General features: G+C 41.5%; 1 protein-coding gene across 1 annotated transcript; it reads right to left on the minus strand.

Moving 5' to 3' along the window:
* Positions 1–1073: 1073 nt before the first annotated feature.
* LOC138652025 (5-hydroxytryptamine receptor 3A-like) lies at positions 1074–14403 on the minus strand. Its single transcript, XM_069742722.1, has 10 exons — positions 14369–14403; positions 13775–13819; positions 11872–11981; positions 10081–10250; positions 8680–8837; positions 5950–6160; positions 3026–3256; positions 2734–2764; positions 1940–1953; positions 1074–1593 (listed from the first exon to the last, which is right to left on the minus strand). Exons 1-10 carry the CDS (start codon positions 14390–14392, stop codon positions 1334–1336), a joined length of 1254 nt encoding a protein of 417 aa, XP_069598823.1. The 5' UTR covers positions 14393–14403; the 3' UTR covers positions 1074–1333.
* Between the last annotated feature and the right edge of the window lie 4724 nt (positions 14404–19127).

The following is a 19127-nucleotide window of genomic DNA, read 5'->3' on the forward strand; positions in this document are numbered from 1 at the left end:
CAAGAGCCATTGCTGGCAGCTCCTGTGTAATCACCGACCAATGACGTCCAGATGTACTCAATGGGAGACGAGTCGGAGACGCTGCAGACCATACTAGCACTTTTGGACCATTGAGGCTGCTCGCAATATGTTGCCTAGTGTTGTGTTGAGTAACGGCTTCTGGGACACTTTGGAGAAATGGCTGTACCACTGATTCAACCACCAAATCAACGTAACACCGATCTGTTATTTTACTGTGAAATGAAGACTAGAGGTTTCCGGCTACCGCACATTTTGCCACCACACAACATAGTCCAGAAGGTAAGATTGGTGTCATGTTCCTCCCAACGTGTTCATCTGGGACATCATTGGTCGGCACAGGCAGCTGCCAGCAGCGGATCTTGATGAGTTACCCTTTTTTTTTGCAGCTCAGTAACTCGTATATCCATCCTGGGATTTCCATCATTCCAAGACTTTTCCTTCTTGGTTCTGCAATTTCAGTGCTGAGGAGTGTACATGTGTGTACAATATATAGATTGTTTACCACATATATTAGCAATGCATCAAATACATCAAAAGGGAAATAGGGCCATGCATGCAACATATAGCTGACACCATTAGCTGTTAGTGACACTTAATGGGCACTTAAATAAATAACAATGGTATGATCAGTAGATAATATTCCACAGTATGATCCACTATGAATAATTATGGGCAGGTGTAAAGCAGTCAGGTCCGAGTCCGGCTCTGCCCCCACCTATTTTGAGGCCTGCTGACACAAGGTGAACTATAAGAGTTAGGGTCCATCCTTATTGGGTACACCTTGTTGCGGTCAGGGTGTCCTTAAAGCAAAATCAGTTGAAATCAACTGATCACAAGGCCAATTTCAATATAAAAAGTGTAACATATTATTAATGCTTGATAATAGTAAAACAATAGTTTCTTGAGTAATAATCCCTAATAGGAAAGTTTTGAAAGTTGTGAAAGTTTCTGACTGTTGCCCTTTTTTATGCATTTAAAAAAATTAATACATTTATGATTTTTTTTCTTTGAATTCATCTCTAAAGTTTAGAATATTTTCATCTAACACTTGTTATATATCAGATTAATTTACATTTATTATCAGATAATATAAATGTCAAAAGTACATCACCATACTGTATATAGAGAAAAGCAAATCTCAAAAAATTCCTGTTCTTGAATTGATCGTCCAGAATGCAAATCGCAACGTTTTGCTGCAGATTATTACGTCTACCTCTATGCATATATGTTTGTCGCTCCCCGTATAAATGGCATTTATACTGTCAGATTACTCCAGATATTGGATTATAGGCAAAACTAATGCTAAAGCTTTTCATGCTTGCTGCCAGTAAGACCACATAGTCGCCAACGTGACGGTATAAGCCAGCACCGCCACCAAATACACACGGAAGAGAAGGACGTCCAGGACGTATCCCACTTGCAGCCATTCCTTGGCTATGTCGCGGTATTCATCTCTCTTCTCCAGATACTGTCGAATGGATGCGATCTCATGGAGGATGCTGTCCACCACAACTGAGCTCTCCTTTGTCGGTAGAATGGCTCCTATTGAACTCTCATAATCTTTAGCGTTTTCTGCGTTGTATTGAGCCAATTTAGCTGCAAGAAAATAATTCCAATCAGAGCAACATTTGGTAAAAATAAATGTATCTCCTTGTCTTTAAAAAATAAATATTCAACAATTAATTAAGGCTGAAACCTATTAAATAATTGCCAAATTCCATCCTTTACCATGGCCCATACATGAGGTGTGCATGGATTTTTCCTATGTTAAACCCACAGATTAGTCCTAGAACTAGATTAGAACCTTTGTTACTCGCCACAGACTGAGACATCACAAGAAACCACTGTCTGCCGATTATGTCAGGTCTCCTGACCCAGTCTGTGTCCAATGTCTTCCATACTTATCGAGGTTCTTAACTTTCCTGGTCCTGTCTGTGATGATAATGATACTGCTAAAAATTCTTCTAAACAGAACAGGAAGTGTGAGTCACTGTAAAAATTTGAACATTTCTAATGTTTTTTTTTAAATAAAAATAGTAATATGGAAAATTGAGGGAAAAAATACTTTTTTTTTTTTTACATAAAAAGCTGATTTAAGCAATAGGCCGCCAGATTAAGAGTAATATGTTTGGTTCACACTTTATGTTCTGTAGCAAGAATTTTCAGCAGTCTCATTAACATCACAGACAGGATAAAAGTGAAAGTTCATGCCCATATACAGTAGATAACACAGGATCCACCATTCCCAATAGATGTCGCAGCTCACCTCCTCCTCCTGTACAATGACTGATAACACCTCTATATACAGTAGATAACACAGGATCCACCATTCACAATAGGTGATATCACAGCTCACCTCCTCCTCCTGTACAATGACTGATAACACCTCTATATACAGTAGATAACACAGGATCCACCATTCACAATAGGTGATGTCACAGCTCACCTCCTTCTCCTGTACAATGACTGATAACACCTCTATATACAGTAGATAACACAGGATCAACCATTCACAATAGGTGATGTCACAGCTCACCTCCTTCTCCTGTACAATGACTGATAACACCTCTATATACAGTAGATAACATAGGGTCCACCATTCACAATAGGTAATGTCACAGCTCACATTCTCCTCCTGTACAATGACTGATAACACCTCTATATACAGTAGATAACACAGGATCCACCATTCACAATAGGTGATGTCACAGCTCACCTCCTCCTCCTGTACAATGACTGATAACTCCTATATATACAGTAGATAACACAGGATCCACCATTCACAATAGGTGAAGTCACAGCTCACCTCCTCCTCCTGTACAATGACTGATAACACCTCTATATACAGTAGATAACACAGGATCCACCATTCACAATAGGTGATATCACAGCTCACCTCCTCCTCATGTACAATGACTGATAACACCTCTATATACAATAGAGTAAAACTTAGGTGTCCTTCCCAAATATTGTTAACACTTTTACAGACTCCAGGTCGCCTTACCAGTGCTGTTGTTCTCCACCTGTCTGGACATGTTCGAACTAAGGATGTGAGATGCAGAAAATGTCTTCTTGTCTCGGATACATAGTAAAACTGTAATCTTTTCCAAGACCAGTTTCTTTACCCATTCAGGAACATGAGGCTGAAGATCTTGCTTGTGGACTAGTCGAACAATGAGTATAGTCTCCGTCAGACTGATAACCAACAGCGCCATACAGACCACAAAATATACACCTACGAATATAACAGAGGAGATGGAAGATCACAAATTAAACAGAAATATATATAACAGAAATTCATACAGAAGATTAATCATTTGAAACAGGAAATAAAAACAAATATACAAATAAAAAACAGTAAATAAGAAGAATGCAAAAATTATATTAAATGGTTTGTTTCATGATTGTTCTCCATGAGTGCACAGCTCCCCTGCCTCCTGCTTACTGGGGAACAGTGCGCTTCTGAAGATTGACAGTTCAGGCTGGCTGCTGGACATCACATATTCCAAGCAGAGTCAGCTTTGGAGGATTCCAAGGGAATGAAGTTGGTCGGATGCAGAGATTTAGCCAATTTCAGAGCATTAAGTTTTTAAAGTAATTAGCCTGTAAGTTCTCGCTGCTTGCCAAGAAGAGGACACAAGGCTGATAAACTGCAGCGGTGGGCGGTAACTAAGGCAATGAACTAAAAATTCCTCTGTTGTAGAAAAAGGAAAGGATTTTTAAAGGGAACCTGTCACCCCCAAAATAGAAGGTGAGCTAAGTCCACCAGCATCAGGGGCTTATCTACAGCATTCTGTAATGCTGTAGATAAGCCCCCGATGTTACCTGAAAGATGAGAAAAAGAGGTTAGATTATACTCACCCAGGGGCGTTCCCCGCTGCGGTCCGGTCCAATGGGCGTCGCGGTCTGGGGCCTCCCTTCTTACGATGATGTCCTCTACTTGTAGTCAGGCTGCGGCTCCGGCACAGGCGTACTTTGTCTGCCCTGTTGAGGGCGGAGAAAAGTACTGCAGTGCGCAGGCGCCGGGCCTCTCTGACCTTTCCCGGCGCCTGCGCACTGCAGTACTTTGCTCTGCCCTCAACAGGGCAGACAAAGTACGCCTGTGCCGGAGCATGACTACAAGAAGAGGACGTCATCGTAAGAAGATGGGAGGGACCGGACCGCGACACCCATCGAACCAGACCGGGACCGGGACCGCCCCTGGGTGAGTATAATCTAACCTCTTTTTCTCATCTTTCAGGATACATCGGGGGCTTATCTACAGCATTACAGAATGCATTACAGAATGCTGTAGATAAGCCCCTGATGCTGGTGGGCTTAGCTCACCTTCGATTTTGGGGGTGACAGGTTCCCTTTAATAAGAGGCAAATGGCAAAATTGCTTGATTTTACAAGCATTTTGCAGATTTACATAATGATAATCCCTTTAAAACTTAAAAATGGTTCTTAAAGAAGTTCTCGTCAATGATCAATACAATTTCAAGGGGTTTTCCAAGATACAAATATTGATTAATTATCCAAGGCTAGGGTCGGACCACCCTATTTTTTGTCATCCGAGAAGATCGGGCTGATTATGATAATCTTGCATTGATCAGAGTTTAATCAGAGTGTGATCATAATGTTACAATTTTCTCGGATGAGGAGAGGATAGAAAAAAAAAAAATTCTACATCTTCTCCAGTCTCAGACGTCCGATATTTTCTGCAGACTCATTGACTTGCATTATGGAGTGCAATCCTATAAACGTTTCCAACTTGGACATGCTGCAGACTAAGGAAACAATCAGACATGTACACGGCCCCATAGAATAACATTAGTCCGAGTGTGATTCGATGGTTTGTCAGGTCGCACTCGGACCGATAATGCGGTTGTCTGCTCGAGTCCTAAGCGTAGGTCATTGATGACAGATCATCGGGAATTCGATGCTCAGCACCCCCTATGATCAGCCAGTTTTAGGATATTGCAGCACTTCAAATTTTCAAAGCTCCGTTTATCGTTAAGTGGCCATGAATTGTATCACGGTTTTCTCCTAATTAATGGAATGATAGAGACCTGCGGAACCACTCAGAGACACAATACAATTCACTGCGCCACGGCCCCATCAATCAGATGATCAATGGCAACCACCACCATTATGGTTTTGATTACTTATATTAAGCATAGGTCATCAATATCAAAGTTTGGGGAACCCATTTAATATCTACTCAAATCAAATTGGACTTTGGAGTATTTTTTTATTTTTTAGGTCAACTTTTAGATCAAGATCCAGAAAAAACCAAAAGGACTGTACAGTCAATGAATATTATTATGACTATCATGGTACGTAGGGTTAATTGATTGGTCTGTTCAGGAAGTACCCGGACAAACGTTGTGTCAGGATCAGGTATTGGTATTCTGCCGAATCTACTCTTTAATCTCTTTTTGCTTTGACAGCAGATGTTCTCTTTTTTTCTTTCTCCTCTCGAATGCGCTCTTCTTCATTACATCTGTTTTCCTTTTATTACCTCTTAGACATTGATGTATCTGTTCAGATCATTAATTTTTATTGTCCTTCAACATCTCAATAATATTCAGACATAATTTTACTATTTGATTGTTCTGTACCGATATCCTTTTTGGCAGCAATAAAAATCACGAAAGCCTTGGAAACATAATTAAACTCCGGGACACAATGGACCATGGTTGCTCAAGGAGAGGAACCGGGGCGTTCAATAAAAAGTTTTAAGATTTATCGCAGGAAAAAGGGATTAATTATCGAGCAATGGAATAGACTTGATATATTTGGTTGACAGAATAGAGTATAATATGTCATCATAGAATCCTAGAATGTCAAGAGTTGGAAGGGACCTCCAGGGTCATCGTGTCCAACCCCTGCTCAATGCAGGAGTCACTAAACCATCTGAGACAGATGTCTGTTCAGCCTCTGTTACCTATTAATGGGGTCCCGATGGCCGTAGCTGGCAGGGTGTCGGATACAATGATGAGAAACACGGAGTAGCCAAGAAGGAGCGTAATCTTGAAGGAAACTCTTTCTCCGCTATCAGGGGGTAGATAGAAACCTATTATATCCATGACCATAAGGAACATACTCGGGAGAAGTAGGTTCACGGCATAGAAGAGGGGTCTTCTTTTGATAACAACCTGCAAAAAAAAATTACATTACGAAGAAAGTTGAACAAATTACATAAAGGACTTATGTAAGAAAAGCAACTAACTTCATACATAAATCAGTCAAATGCTTAAAATTCAGGGGCCACCAAAAAATTCCCCACATTATGGAGCCAGTTGTGACGCCAAGTACATGAGTGCCTGATGCTTGTTTCCCTCTATGTCCTTTCCATTACTCTTAAAGAGGTTTTCGGGTTTCAGAAACCACCTTTTCCCCCAGTTGCAGTTAATCGTAACAAAACAATCTGCGCTTTATCCACCCTACTTGGGTCCAGCACTGAGTGTCCACCGATCCTGGTGTCTTTTATGGTCTGCATCATTCACGTCAAGTCAACAGGCTGCAGCCAATCAGTGATCTAAACAGTCTAGGCCGCTCATGACATCAGCTCAAGGTAGAGCTCAGTGATTGGCTGCAGCATTGTCAATGTGACATCAGCACTGCAGACAATGGAAGCAGCAGCAGCGACTCAGCATTGGATCCAAGAAGGGAGGAGCTAATTGATATTTTAAAACAAACTGCAGAGTTTTTCAAAAATCAGAAAACCCCTTTAAGGTGCCCTTAGATAACTGTATTCAACTTTTGTCCTAAGTCACATTTCAAGGCCCGTTAAAGGGTCAGTCGTGACTTGTAGGATCACTGCTTCCAACAGGTGGCGCTATAGAGTTCGAGTCCTATTCCTCTCTGAAGAGGTAATTTTGCACACAGAAAACTAGGCATAGCCAAGTGGAGTCCTAAAATGCAGCAAAATTATTAATAACAGTCTTTGCAATTTTGCTTAACAATCATGGTGTAAAGTAACCCGGCAAGAAGTTGAGGTTAGCACTAGATAGAAGTCCAATATTTAATGTAAGAATTGCAAAATTTCCGCAAAACTTTATGTAAAGTAAGATAAAAGAAAAGAGGAAAAAATAGAGAAAAGTGTCTTACATTATTATTATTATTGTACATTTTTATAGCGCCATTTATTCCATGGCGCTTTACATGTGAAAAGGGGCAAATATAGACAAATACAACTAAACATGAGCAAAAAACAAGGCACACAGGTAGAGAAGGAGAAATGACCCTGCCCGCGAGGGCTCACAGTCTGCAGGGGATGGGTGAGGATACACTAGGAGAGGATAGATCTGGTTGTGCGGCGGTTCAGTAGGTTGAGGATCAATGCAGGCTGTAGGCTTGTTGAAAGAGGTGGGTCTTCAGGTTCTTTTTGAAGGTTTCTATGATAGGTGAGTCTGATGTGTTGTGGTAGAGAGTTCCAGAGTATGGGGAAGCACGGGAGAAGTATTGGATGCGGTTGTGTTAAGAAGAGATGAGAGGGGAGTAGAGGAGGAGATCTTGAGAGGATCGAAGGTTGCGTGCAGGTAAGTACCGGGAGACCATGTCACAGATGTATGGAGGAGACAGGGTGTGGATGGCTTTGTATGTCATAGTAAGGGTTTTGAACTGGAGTCTCTGGATGATCGGAAGCCAATGAAGAGCTTGGCATAGGGGAGAGGCTGGGGAATAGCGGGGGGACAGGTAGATTAGTCGGGCAGCAGAGTGTAGGATAGATTGGAGGGGTGCGAGAATGGTAGAGGAGAGGCCAGAGAGTAGGAGGTTGCAGTAGTCAAGGCGGGAGATGATAAGGGCATGCACTAGTGTTTTTGTGGTGTCGTGGTCAAGGAATGCGTGGATCGGGAGATATTTTTGAGTTTGAGATGGCAGGAGGAGGCAAGGGCTTGGATATGTGGCTTGAAAGAGAGGGCAGAGTCAAGGATCACCCCGAGGCACCGGGCGTATGGGACTGGGGAAAGTGAGCAGCCATCTTACATCTACCAAATGCACCAAATCTACCACAGAGAGGATGCCACATGTCCGTCCTGCCTGGTGTAAATTCTAAGCTGTCTAAATTAAAGAAGGTATTAAAAAATTGCCTCTTTGGACTGTTATCTGCGCAAACAATCCAATGATGAAAGGCGACCTGTTATTAGTTTTAGGCTGTTGAACCAAAGGCGGCATCAAATCCTGATTGTTTTTCTTATTGGAAAATTGCAAAGAGCTATGAGGGAGTATAGATTTAAGAGCAAGATACTGTGCGAAAAGTCCAGGTATGGGGAAAATGTCCACTGGGCAGTTTCCCTCCAGCTTCCTTGGGAGAGCTCTCCCTATAAGCAAACCGGGAGAGACCTGTCAATCAAGCTGAACCAGGTGGAGGGAAGCATCCAGTGGACACTTCTCCCTGCTCCCGGACTCTTCTTATAGTTGCCTATATGTTTTCTTAGAAGTCTTTTTGGAAGCAGTGATGCCGTTGGGTTATTTGATGGGTTATATGGAGGATTATTCAGCTGATCACTAGATTTGTCAGGGCGTGTGCCACAAGTGCTAAGAGCCAGGGGCATGCACCTACAAATCACTCAGCCCCAGGGTATTTTGCTACAGGAGCGTGAAACTGATATTTTACCCTTGAGACTAACAAATGCAAAATAAGACCCATTGCACGACAGCCAAAACTCACATGGAACTTCAATTCTGCATAGCTGTCCTCATTTTCCACGAACATCCGGTACTGAGACAACACGTAGAGAAGCTCCCACTCGCCTTTGTTCATGAAAACACTTTTGTCTTCCTTCACTTCTTCAGGGGTCCGCCATAAAGACACATTGATGTCCTGAACTGGAGGAAATAATCCAAAGTGCCATCAATCTCTTTGCAGTTAATCACAATTGAGAATATTGTGAATTCAACTCATAAAATATCAATTTTTATATACGGAAATTGCTGAAAATTACGGCACAGCAAATTCAGGTAAATGTGGATGACTTTTGTGTTTGTGACTTATGGCATCATTGTAGAGTTTATTTTCATATAAATGATCTTTTCATATGAAGTTCAGTATTAAAAATGTCTCGCTGTCGCAAACCAGAGTGGTCATAACTAGAGTTGAGTGAATATGTTCGGAATCGGTAGCCGTATGTAAATTTGCCATATTCATGCCATATCTGTACCCTATTTGTGGCAAATTTATGTTTGATGATCGATTCCGAACATATTCGTTCATTTCTACTTCCATTGACTCCAATGACGTTGGGTGAATATTGCAAATACAATATTCACCACCGATCGTAATCGGAACCGAATTTAAAAAAAATCTAGTCGTAACCAACCTACTTCTGATTTAGACTATTATCACTTAAATTAAATCGGCAAGCTTGGATATACTGTGCAATCCACTGACAGCACGCTATAGGGTAGGAGGAGATGAGCAGATTGATATATAGGTTTGTGGGAAAATATTCATATAGCATATACCTATTCATTGAAATCTCAGCTCAGTCTATGCTGAGGAGTCTAGGGGGCGGCCCTAATTTATGATTGACAGGGCTCTTTGTATGAACTTTTCTTTTTTTTCCATCTACATCAAAAAACAAACCTATCCCAAATTAAGTCTCATATTTCCAACATCTGAACCATATAGTGGCACACATGATGGTGTGATGATTTTATGAATAATGCAAAAATGCCATTTATTCACCAATAATTCTGAGTATATATCATTTTTTCACAGTTTAAAAAGGACCTATAACGTCTCATTTTTCATTTTTTTAATAACTGTGTGTTGTGCTGTTCCTCTGTTATTCCACTGAGAAATGAACAAATAAATGGACAGCTGGGTGTTACTAGTGGGCGTGTCACTGCACTGTCTGATACTGTCCAATCAGAGCTGCCAGTATAGAGACACGCCCTTCCAACAATGGGAATGGTAACACCCAGGAGGAATGAAAGAATGAGATTTCCAAGAAAAGAAGATCCAGAATTGTTATTTCATGAATAATACAAATCTTTTCTAAACAGACATGTCAGGTGAAAGATCTTTTTTTAAGACTGTTGACTGTTTAACTAAGGATGCAGAACTTACTTGTATGGAGCCAGCTGGTGAACGTCAGGGAGCAATTCTGCAAATCAAACGGGAAGTTGTAGATATTGAGGCTGCAGGCGGTCACCACTTGGATAGGCTTGTAGTTCTGCACCCGGCCTTCATGGTTGACGTAGACGTAGGGAATATCTGGAGACTTGCCGACATCCACACTGAGAGTCATAAAATAATTTCTTTTAAAAATTCCATAAAAATATCCAATTTAAACCATATAGAGAAGAGTCTCCATTTGTCCATGACATTGTGTACAGAAACTATATAACGTACAGATAACGTAATACTACATCTGATATGCTTGTGGGATAAGTGAGCAACATGTCCTTACAACTGCTTCTTCCATGGGGCCATTCTCCTTCCTTAATTTCTCATCAGGTTATGGATACTAAGTGACAAACCATAGCAGAGGTCCACCAGCTTTATGGTGACAAACCATAGCAGAGGTCCACCAGCTTCATGGTGACAAACCATAGCAGAGGTCCACCAGCTTCATGGTGACAAACCATAGCAGAGGTCCATCAGCTTCATGGTGACAAACCATAGCAGAGGTCCACCAGGTTCATGGTGACAAACCATAGCAGAGGTCCACCAGCTTTATGGTGACAAAGCATAGCAGAGGTCCACCAGCTTCATGGTGACAAACCATAGCAGAGGTCCACCAGCTTCATGGTGACAAGCCATAGCAGAGGTCCATCAGCTTCACGGTGACAAACCATAGCAGAGGTCCACCAGCTTCATGGTGACAAACCATAGCAGAGGTCCACCAGCTTCATGGTGACAAACCATAGCAGAGGTCCACCAGCTTCATGGTGTCAAGCCATAGCAGAGGTCCATCAGCTTCACGGTGACAAACCATAGCAGAGGTCCACCAGCTTCATGGTGACAAACCATAGCAGAGGTCCATCAGCTTCATGGTGACAAACCATAGCAGAGGTCCATCCGCTTCATGGTGACAAACCATAGCAGAGGTCCACCAGCTTCATGGTGACAAACCATAGCAGAGGTCCACCAGCTTCACGGTGACAAACCATAGCAGAGGTCCACCAGCTTCATGGTGACAAACCATAGCAGAGGTCCACCAGCTTCACGGGGACAAACCATAGCAGAGGTCCATCAGCTTCATGGTGACAAACCATAGCAGAGGTCCACCAGCTTCATGGGTCTTATTAGCAGCTCTCTGACCTGACTCTAGGACATGCGCTAATAGATTTGGCCTAGGACTAATCCAGGGAGTGGTCTCTGAGGGTACGTGCACATGATGCCTTTTTCAGATTCTATTGCTTCTTTTTTAGTATTTTTTGTTGTTTTTCTCTTAGCACTTTTTTGGCATTTTTGACCGCTAATGTTTTTTGTTTGTTTTTTTCATCTTTTCAGCATTTTGTGATATTGTACTGGTGTTTTCTGCTTTTTTTTATTCCATTCATCAATGAAGATTAGTGTTTTTTTCTAACAAAAACGCTGTGGAAAAAGCTCAAAAAGACACCCTTGAATCTTCCCATTGACTTGTACTGTAAGTATATAACATCTTCAGAGCTGAAAATGCCTGAAGAATGGACCGGTCACTTCTTTTTTTGGGGAAACCTGAAGCAGGACGCATAGACTTGGCCTAAGAGTCCCTGGGTTTATATACCACTCATACCCTGTGTACAGGTGTGTCACTTTTTTGGGAAAAAGCAGCCATGATTTGCTATGCGTGAACTCCCCATTTAGTTAGTTCTTAGAATATAAAAAAATATATATATAAATAATATAAAAGGCAAATAGGATGTTACCTACAATTCATTGATCAGAATATCGGGGACCCAGATCTTCTCAGTCGGGATGGATATTTGGGTCACATTTTCATACTCTTTTGGATTCCACTTGAGAAATTCATCAACCCAAAACTATTAAAAATGCAAAGAAGAACCATTGTCAATATCAATGATTTAATGACTGTGGTAGCTTTTAGGTTAGTAAATCTCACAAACGCACAACTAATGTGATTCCTATTTATGTGATCATTGATGCAAATCTGTTAATGAGCTGCAAAAAAAGGAACATAGTACTAAATGAGGAATATGGTGGTTCAGAGTCCGCGCAGCCCAAGGTTCAAAGATCCGATCACACACGAAGGTGAAGAATGAATGCGGTTTATTTTGTTGACGCGTTTCAAGATTTTCAAACCTCTTCATCAGGACCAAACCACAATAATCAGGCCGGTAGTGTGAGACAGGTCCAATGTCGGACTGGGGTGCCAAGGGCCCACCAGTAACATTGACTTTGGGGGCCCAATTTTCACCTGTACACAAATAATATTATACGACCCTGGTTCACAACGTTAGCAATACCAGGCATGTCTTCTTCAGACCATTGCAGCATGTTTAAAGCATCAGGAGGCCCAAAACTGTCTTTAGGAGACCAGTTTGGGGGGCACATTCCCCTCTGCCCCCTGTCCAGCCCACCCATGACTATGAGTAATGAAATAAGGAAGGCGCAAGTCATTGTCTTATGAAATGTTACTATGATATTCAAATCTAGCACCAAATTTCACGATACAAGCTACATACATTAATAACTAGATCTCTTAGACCGGATGAGGCTGATGTACTTACTTTGTAAATCGATATCAGAATGACTATATAATCCTGCTATTAAAATTAGCACTTTATGAGTCAGGCTAAAGCGCGAACAATATCATTAGTCATAGATCATTCAGTCTCCACCCAACAGGCTGCTATTGAGCAGAGTGAGATCTCAGCAGTAGCAGGGAGGAAGGACACTGAGGGGCTGTTAATCAGGCAAAGTGTGCAGAGATTAAGTACTATACAGGCTTTCCAGATAAAGAGTTAGACTGCTGATGAGTCCAAGTGCATTTAGTCTCTACCCAACCAGCCTTCCTAATAGCTGCAGTTTATAGGCTACGTTCACATTAGCGTTCCGCTAATGTGTGTCGCTGTTGCGTCGGCGACGCAGCGGCAACGCAGTGGCGACGCGCCCCTATGTTTAACATGGGGGACGCGTGCGTTTTTTTGTTGCGTTTTCCGACACGTGCGTCGCTTTCGACGCTAGCGTCGGACGCAAGAAAATGCAACAAGTTGCATTTTTCGTGCGTCCGATTTTCGTCAAAAAAACGACGCACGCGTCGCAAAACGCAGCGTTTTTGCGTGCGTTTGCGCGCGTTTTTTGTGCGTCGTGCGTTGCGTCGCCGTTGCGTCGCCGACGCACCGGCGCGCAACGCTAATGTGAACGTAGCCATACTGAGCAGAGTGATATCTCAGCAGGGAGGAGGGACACTGAGGAGCTGTCAATCAGGGTAGGTGGGTGTAGATTCAGGAACAGCAGGGATCAGCGAAATTGAGGATCCATCAGTCAGGCTTGATGGGCCAGTATTGAGTTAAAACTTTCACTAAAGAGAGAACTCATGAGTCCAAGTGTATTCAGTCTCCACCCACCGGCCTGACAAATAACTGAAGCTTGTACTAAGATCTCAGCAGCAGCAGGGAAGAGGGACACTGTCAATCCGGCTAGAAGATCAATATTGAGTTATAATTATACAGCCATTCTGATATGGATTTTTAAGTAAGTACATCAGCCTCATGAGGTCTAAGAGTTTTATTTATTAATATATGCAGTTTGCATTGTGACAGATTCCCTTGAAATTCAGACTTTTTGATGCAGCATAGTTTGGTCAAGTTACCTGTCTATACCATATGTACGTTGTAAGGACCTGGTTCTTTTCATCCTAAGAGGAAAAAATAATTTATTAAATAATCATCATGTGAAATTAAATAAGTCATCAAAAATAGTTTTCCTACTGTAATGTAACATCACTACACTCCATACAGCATTTTCTGCATTGGGTACATTATCAAAGCCGTGTGTGAAGGGGGCTGGCTGATTGCTCATTGCAGTAGCTAAGCCAGCTCCCTTCTTTTTCTTTGCATTGATCAGATAAGGGAGATGCGGAAGCAGCCAGCCTCCCCATGTGTTGACCCAGGGAATATCCTAATTACAGCACAATAAAGAGTACAACATAATAAGAGTATTATGCTTCTATATAGAATAAAATAGGACTGATGTCACCACTGAATGTCTACAGATTAATAGCACTAAAGTCATCATATAATTGGAAAATGAATAATGGCTTCATCTTAATCCGACTTTAGTGACCTCCGTATGCCCTTGACGTTACATTATATGTTCATGGTCACAACCTATCTACCATTTGTTGCTATAAACCGGTGGTATTCCTATGTCTGTGTAGGGATCACAGATGTCACATTGCACTCACCACTCCTAATATAGCGTATACCATGACGTCTATCAGCACGGTGGTGGTCTGCCTCCAGTCAAGCACTGGTCTCACCCCCTTCTTGTATCCCTCCATCAGTTTGTCAGAAAGACGCAGCAGGGCCGGCTTGGGAGCATTATCCGCCCTGTTTGCTGCAATTTAAAGGACAAATCACATATTTACTATGACGTTACAGTATCTAATAGAACAATGCATGTTTGCGCTACTTTGTGTCAAAGATGTGGGCGAATCAGGACTCCATGGCGGTATCCCAACACTCGTGACAAAATTCTGGAATTTTGCAAATATTTTAACATGGTCGGACTCAAATTTCCAACCAATAGAAAATATTTAGGTTATGCTACGATCGTGGTGATTTTAGTAAGAATATGGATCATCCGTTCTTTGTCTTTACTGCAGAGGAATAGTTCTATATAAACAGCAGCTGCTGCACATGATCACAACTCCCATCTGACACCCCAAGGACTCGGTTTAGACAGATGCAATCATGTGGTTGCACATTAACTGTTGACTGACATCAGTTTCATCATCCATTATTAACTTTTGCCCAAAGTCATTGTATATTACACATATATATATATATATATATATATATATATATATATATATATATATACACGCTGTGAATATAAATATGCACACACTGACACACGGTGAATATAACTGTGAATATATATATATACACTGTGATTATCATATATATTGATACATATACTGTGAAAAAAATATATATATAGGTGTGTATGGTCAATGTGTAATAACTAAGTACAGCAAATAAAAAAATAGTAGTAACAGTCCATTCCTAGTTTAATAAAATGCAATTTTTTGCAATCAACTTTTTTGTTTGTTGAATCAGCATTTATAGAAAGAATGTGATGTTCTTCATTTCTTGATTGCTATCCTATGTAACAAAAAAGTAAAATGCAACCGTTTTGCACTGTGAATCCGGACAAAAAAAAAAGAAGAACAGGATTGAATGGGACAAAATGGAAACTGATGACAACAAAGCAGCTAAAACCTCATAGAAAAGCAGTGATAATGTAACAGCTAGGTATGGAAAAATTTATACTTTTACGATAAGGCACTGCCTATAAATCAGCCTCTTTGCACCATCTTGATGAGTTCAATGAGAATCAGTAGTCCCCAAAGTACCAGACAGGCACAAACCCATTAGAATGGAAACAATGATGTTCACCCTCTCATGTCCTGAGTGAATGGGACCATCGGTGTGTATATACAGCTCTGGCAAAAATTAAGAGACCACCGCATCAAAACCCAGTCATGGGCAGCCCAATCTCCAGACCTGAACCCCATTGAAAACCTCTGGAATGTAATCAAGAGGATGATGGATAGTCACAAGCCATCAAACAAAGAAGAACTGCTTACATTTTTGTGCCAGGAGCAGTGTGAAAGACTGGTGGAAAGCATGCCAAGACGCATAAAAGCTGTGATTAAAAATCATGGTTATTCCACAAAATATTGATTTCTAAACTCTTCCCATGTTAAAGCATGATTATGAACTTGTTTTCTTTGCATTATTTGAGGTCTGAAAGCACTAGAGGATTTTTTTTTTAATTTTGACCATTTTTCTTCGTCAGAAAAAAAAATACAAAACTTATTGCTTGGAAATTCGGAGACATGTTGTCAGAAGTTTATAGAATAAAAGTACAATTTACATTTTACTCAAAAATATGCCTACAAAGAGAAAAATCAGACAAACTGAACATTTTGCAGTGGTCTCTTAATTTTTGCCGGAGCTGTGTATATTCAGCAGAGACGAGATTAACTCTTTCCACAGCTCACGATGATATCCATGGCTCTGTGCCATCTATTGTTCTGCATTATCTTAAAGCCAAGAGTTGATGAGTAGAATAACTCATCGGTGCTACGTCTTTATATTTGGACTCCCCAGATAGCGCACGTATATAGACCTACCATATATGATAATATAATACTGCGGGGCAGCACTCACCTGCACTGATCATGAGGAGGGCAGGGACCAGCACACTGTGGTGGATCCAGCATCTTCTTGGCACCATCGTGTCCAATAGCTTCAGATATAACATGTGATGTAATTAGGCACCCGGAGATGTAGGGTGTGCGCCCTACTGAGGAGCGCTCGGAGAGCTGTATCTCACACCTTCCTTTCTCCACGTCCTTCTTGCAGCTCTTGACTTGAAGTCTTGGCGTTGGTTATCGCCCAAGTTGCCGTTGGATTGGCACTTCCCTTTTAGGCCCAATGGAGGATTGATCTTTGAGTTTATTTTGGTGTTGTATCTTTTTTTTGCTTTATATCACTAATTTCTATTCGCTTTCTTCCTTCGGCATCAGACTCATCTGTTCCTTGTTGTTAATAATCTTTCATCCATAAGATTTCAGAATTGACCTAAATACCCGTTCTACCCCCTAGACATTCTTCCGTCCATCCATCTCTTCTGTTCCTTTTTTTAACTCGACGTTTAGTAACTTTCCTGGATGTTTTCCTGCTGTCAGCATCTGGCATCTTGTCACTCCTCTGCGTGATGTCACCCTGTAATCTAAGGAGTCAGGCTGAACCCATTGCCCCCTGCTCCCTTGCCCATTAGTACTGTCATGTCCACTCAATGCTAATCAGGCAGACGGATGGTTTTGCACAGAGCAATTAGCTACCTGAGATCCGATTAACCCTTCTTCGGCCACATCTACCTTGCAGAAATGCTCGTATGCCATTTCTTGGAGCGTCGGCCTTGAAGCCGATGATGCAGAGGTCATAATTATGGATAAGGTTTCAGGACATCGAATTTTATGCAGGAGGAATATGAAGGATGCAGACCACAAGTCTGGGCTGACTCTGACTTTAGTGCGGTTGCCTTCCAATTGCGATTTCTTAAAGACGGTTGGCGGATTTTGAGTCGTATTGAGGAGCCGTGAGTTTCATCTGAATGTGTAAGTCTTTATTAACCTTCCAAAACAGGGGCAATGATAAGGTGGACTGGCAGGGTATAGGTGGCCCAAAGATCCAATCAGACTTCTGGTCCAGGAACCCAGATCTCCAGTTGACCGCCACTTTGAAGTGTACCGATACAATTAGATCCTGTGGTAGAGCAGGGAGTCGTAGGCTCCCAGCCTCACTACTCACATTCTTGTAGGTCACAGGCTGCCGTAGACTTACAGCCTCCAAGACGTCAGTGTCATGGGGCAGGTGGTGCAACAAAGTCACTGCATTGGGCCACCTATGCCGACTCGTTGAAGAGTATGGGTGAGTATAAACTACATTCATTTTTACAGGAGGGAACAAAGATGGGCTTAATGCTTTTGGAAGAGGCACTCAGGGGGCATTATTTTTGGGTTAGGAGGTGCGATACTTGCCTTGCCTCAAGCTCTAGCAACGCACTGTGGCTAATGCCAGAGCATGGTACTTCAATGTAGGATGAGTGGATGGACTCAAGTTACGGAACTAGAGGCTAGTGGGGAGTAAACACTTAATTAAAATTGTATGAACACAATTGGAACCAGTTTTGTTCCTCACTTGAACAAAAAGTGCAGAAGAATCATCAGCTTCGTAGATAGTCCTGCTTTCAAAATATCTTCCATTTAATGTCTACAGCACAAATATCTTTATTGAAGCAAAAGATCACTTTGGTAACAATGTCACATCAAGATTCAGTATAACTTGTTTTTTTTTCTCAGCTTTTGCTCTTTATGGGCTTAGGAGACCAGTGGGCGGTAACACTAGTGGGTAGGACAGTCAGGAGACAGCCTTTCCCATTTGCAAAGAGATAGCCATCAGTCACGGAGTATGGTCACCCACTTAAATTACATAGCACATCATAAATTAGCTTAGCTTGATCAATATATAAATATATATATTTACTGTAACAGAGCGTCAGGAAAAGTGTTTGACAGCGTGTGTCACTAAGGTGACTGGCCTCGGTGACGTAATTCCCAGGAAGTCTCTACCAGCAACACTAGATTACTGTGTAGTTTGTTTAAGTGGGTTGAAGGTCCGGAATTTAGGAGTAACCAAAAGATCCTTGGTGGTAAGAGTCACTCTCATATTCCAGTCCTGGTCGGACAAGCTGAATGGAAGGCAACTGAGCCAGCTCAGAGGGCGAGTTGTGCTGGAGATGAACAGAGGTGTTTGTTGGTGAAAGCATTTAAAACTGCCTTAGTTGCTACTGCCTGCAATACCAAGATTGGTAAGACCATCACATTTGCATTGTTGTATTGTGCTGAAGAAAGGACTGATTATGTTATTCATTTGTGCTGAAGAACGGCGACTCTCACTTTGGAGCTGTAAAGGTTATGAAGGGCAATAAACTTTTTATTTTGACATTGAAACACTGTGTGGCTACCAGAGAGCTGAAACCTCTACAATACAGTATATATACTGTATATACAATAAAAAGGTGCCATATTATCAAAAAATGCCAGATCATTGAACTTTTTTTTAACAAGAGCAGTAATTCTTAGTAAAATAATAGCACCGGTGTATATAGGGGGGGAATACTCTTTGTTTTCTATATTTTGTTGACACCCAACTTATTTACAACTATCTCAGATTCAGCATGTACTAGCTTGTGTCGAGCCAAAGTGACAGACCCCACCAGACTTACAGACTAGAAGACCAACGTAGAAATCGAGATTATTGGATACATTGGGAATATTATTTTGGGGGCAGAGGGTGGCATTATTTATTTTGAGGGGTCAATGAGTTTGGCACTGTTATTTAGGAGAGCACCATGTGTGACTTTAATAT

Source organism: Ranitomeya imitator, chromosome 10 (assembly GCF_032444005.1).
Source record: "Ranitomeya imitator isolate aRanImi1 chromosome 10, aRanImi1.pri, whole genome shotgun sequence".
NCBI classification, from domain to species: Eukaryota; Metazoa; Chordata; class Amphibia; order Anura; family Dendrobatidae; genus Ranitomeya; species Ranitomeya imitator.

What these genes read in the sequence shown, in the direction of transcription:
- LOC138652025 (XM_069742722.1), bottom strand. Translation starts at nt 14,392, where the DNA reads ATGGTATACGCTATATTAGGAGTG. An exon ending in TATACGCTATATTAGGAGTG is followed by an intron (nt 13,820 to 14,368) that starts GTGAGTGCAATG and finishes TTTTCCTCTTAG; the next exon opens with GATGAAAAGAACCAGGTCCT. An exon ending in GGTGGAGAACAACAGCACTG is followed by an intron (nt 2,765 to 3,025) that starts GTAAGGCGACCT and finishes TATATATAGGAG; the next exon opens with TTATCAGTCATTGTACAGGA.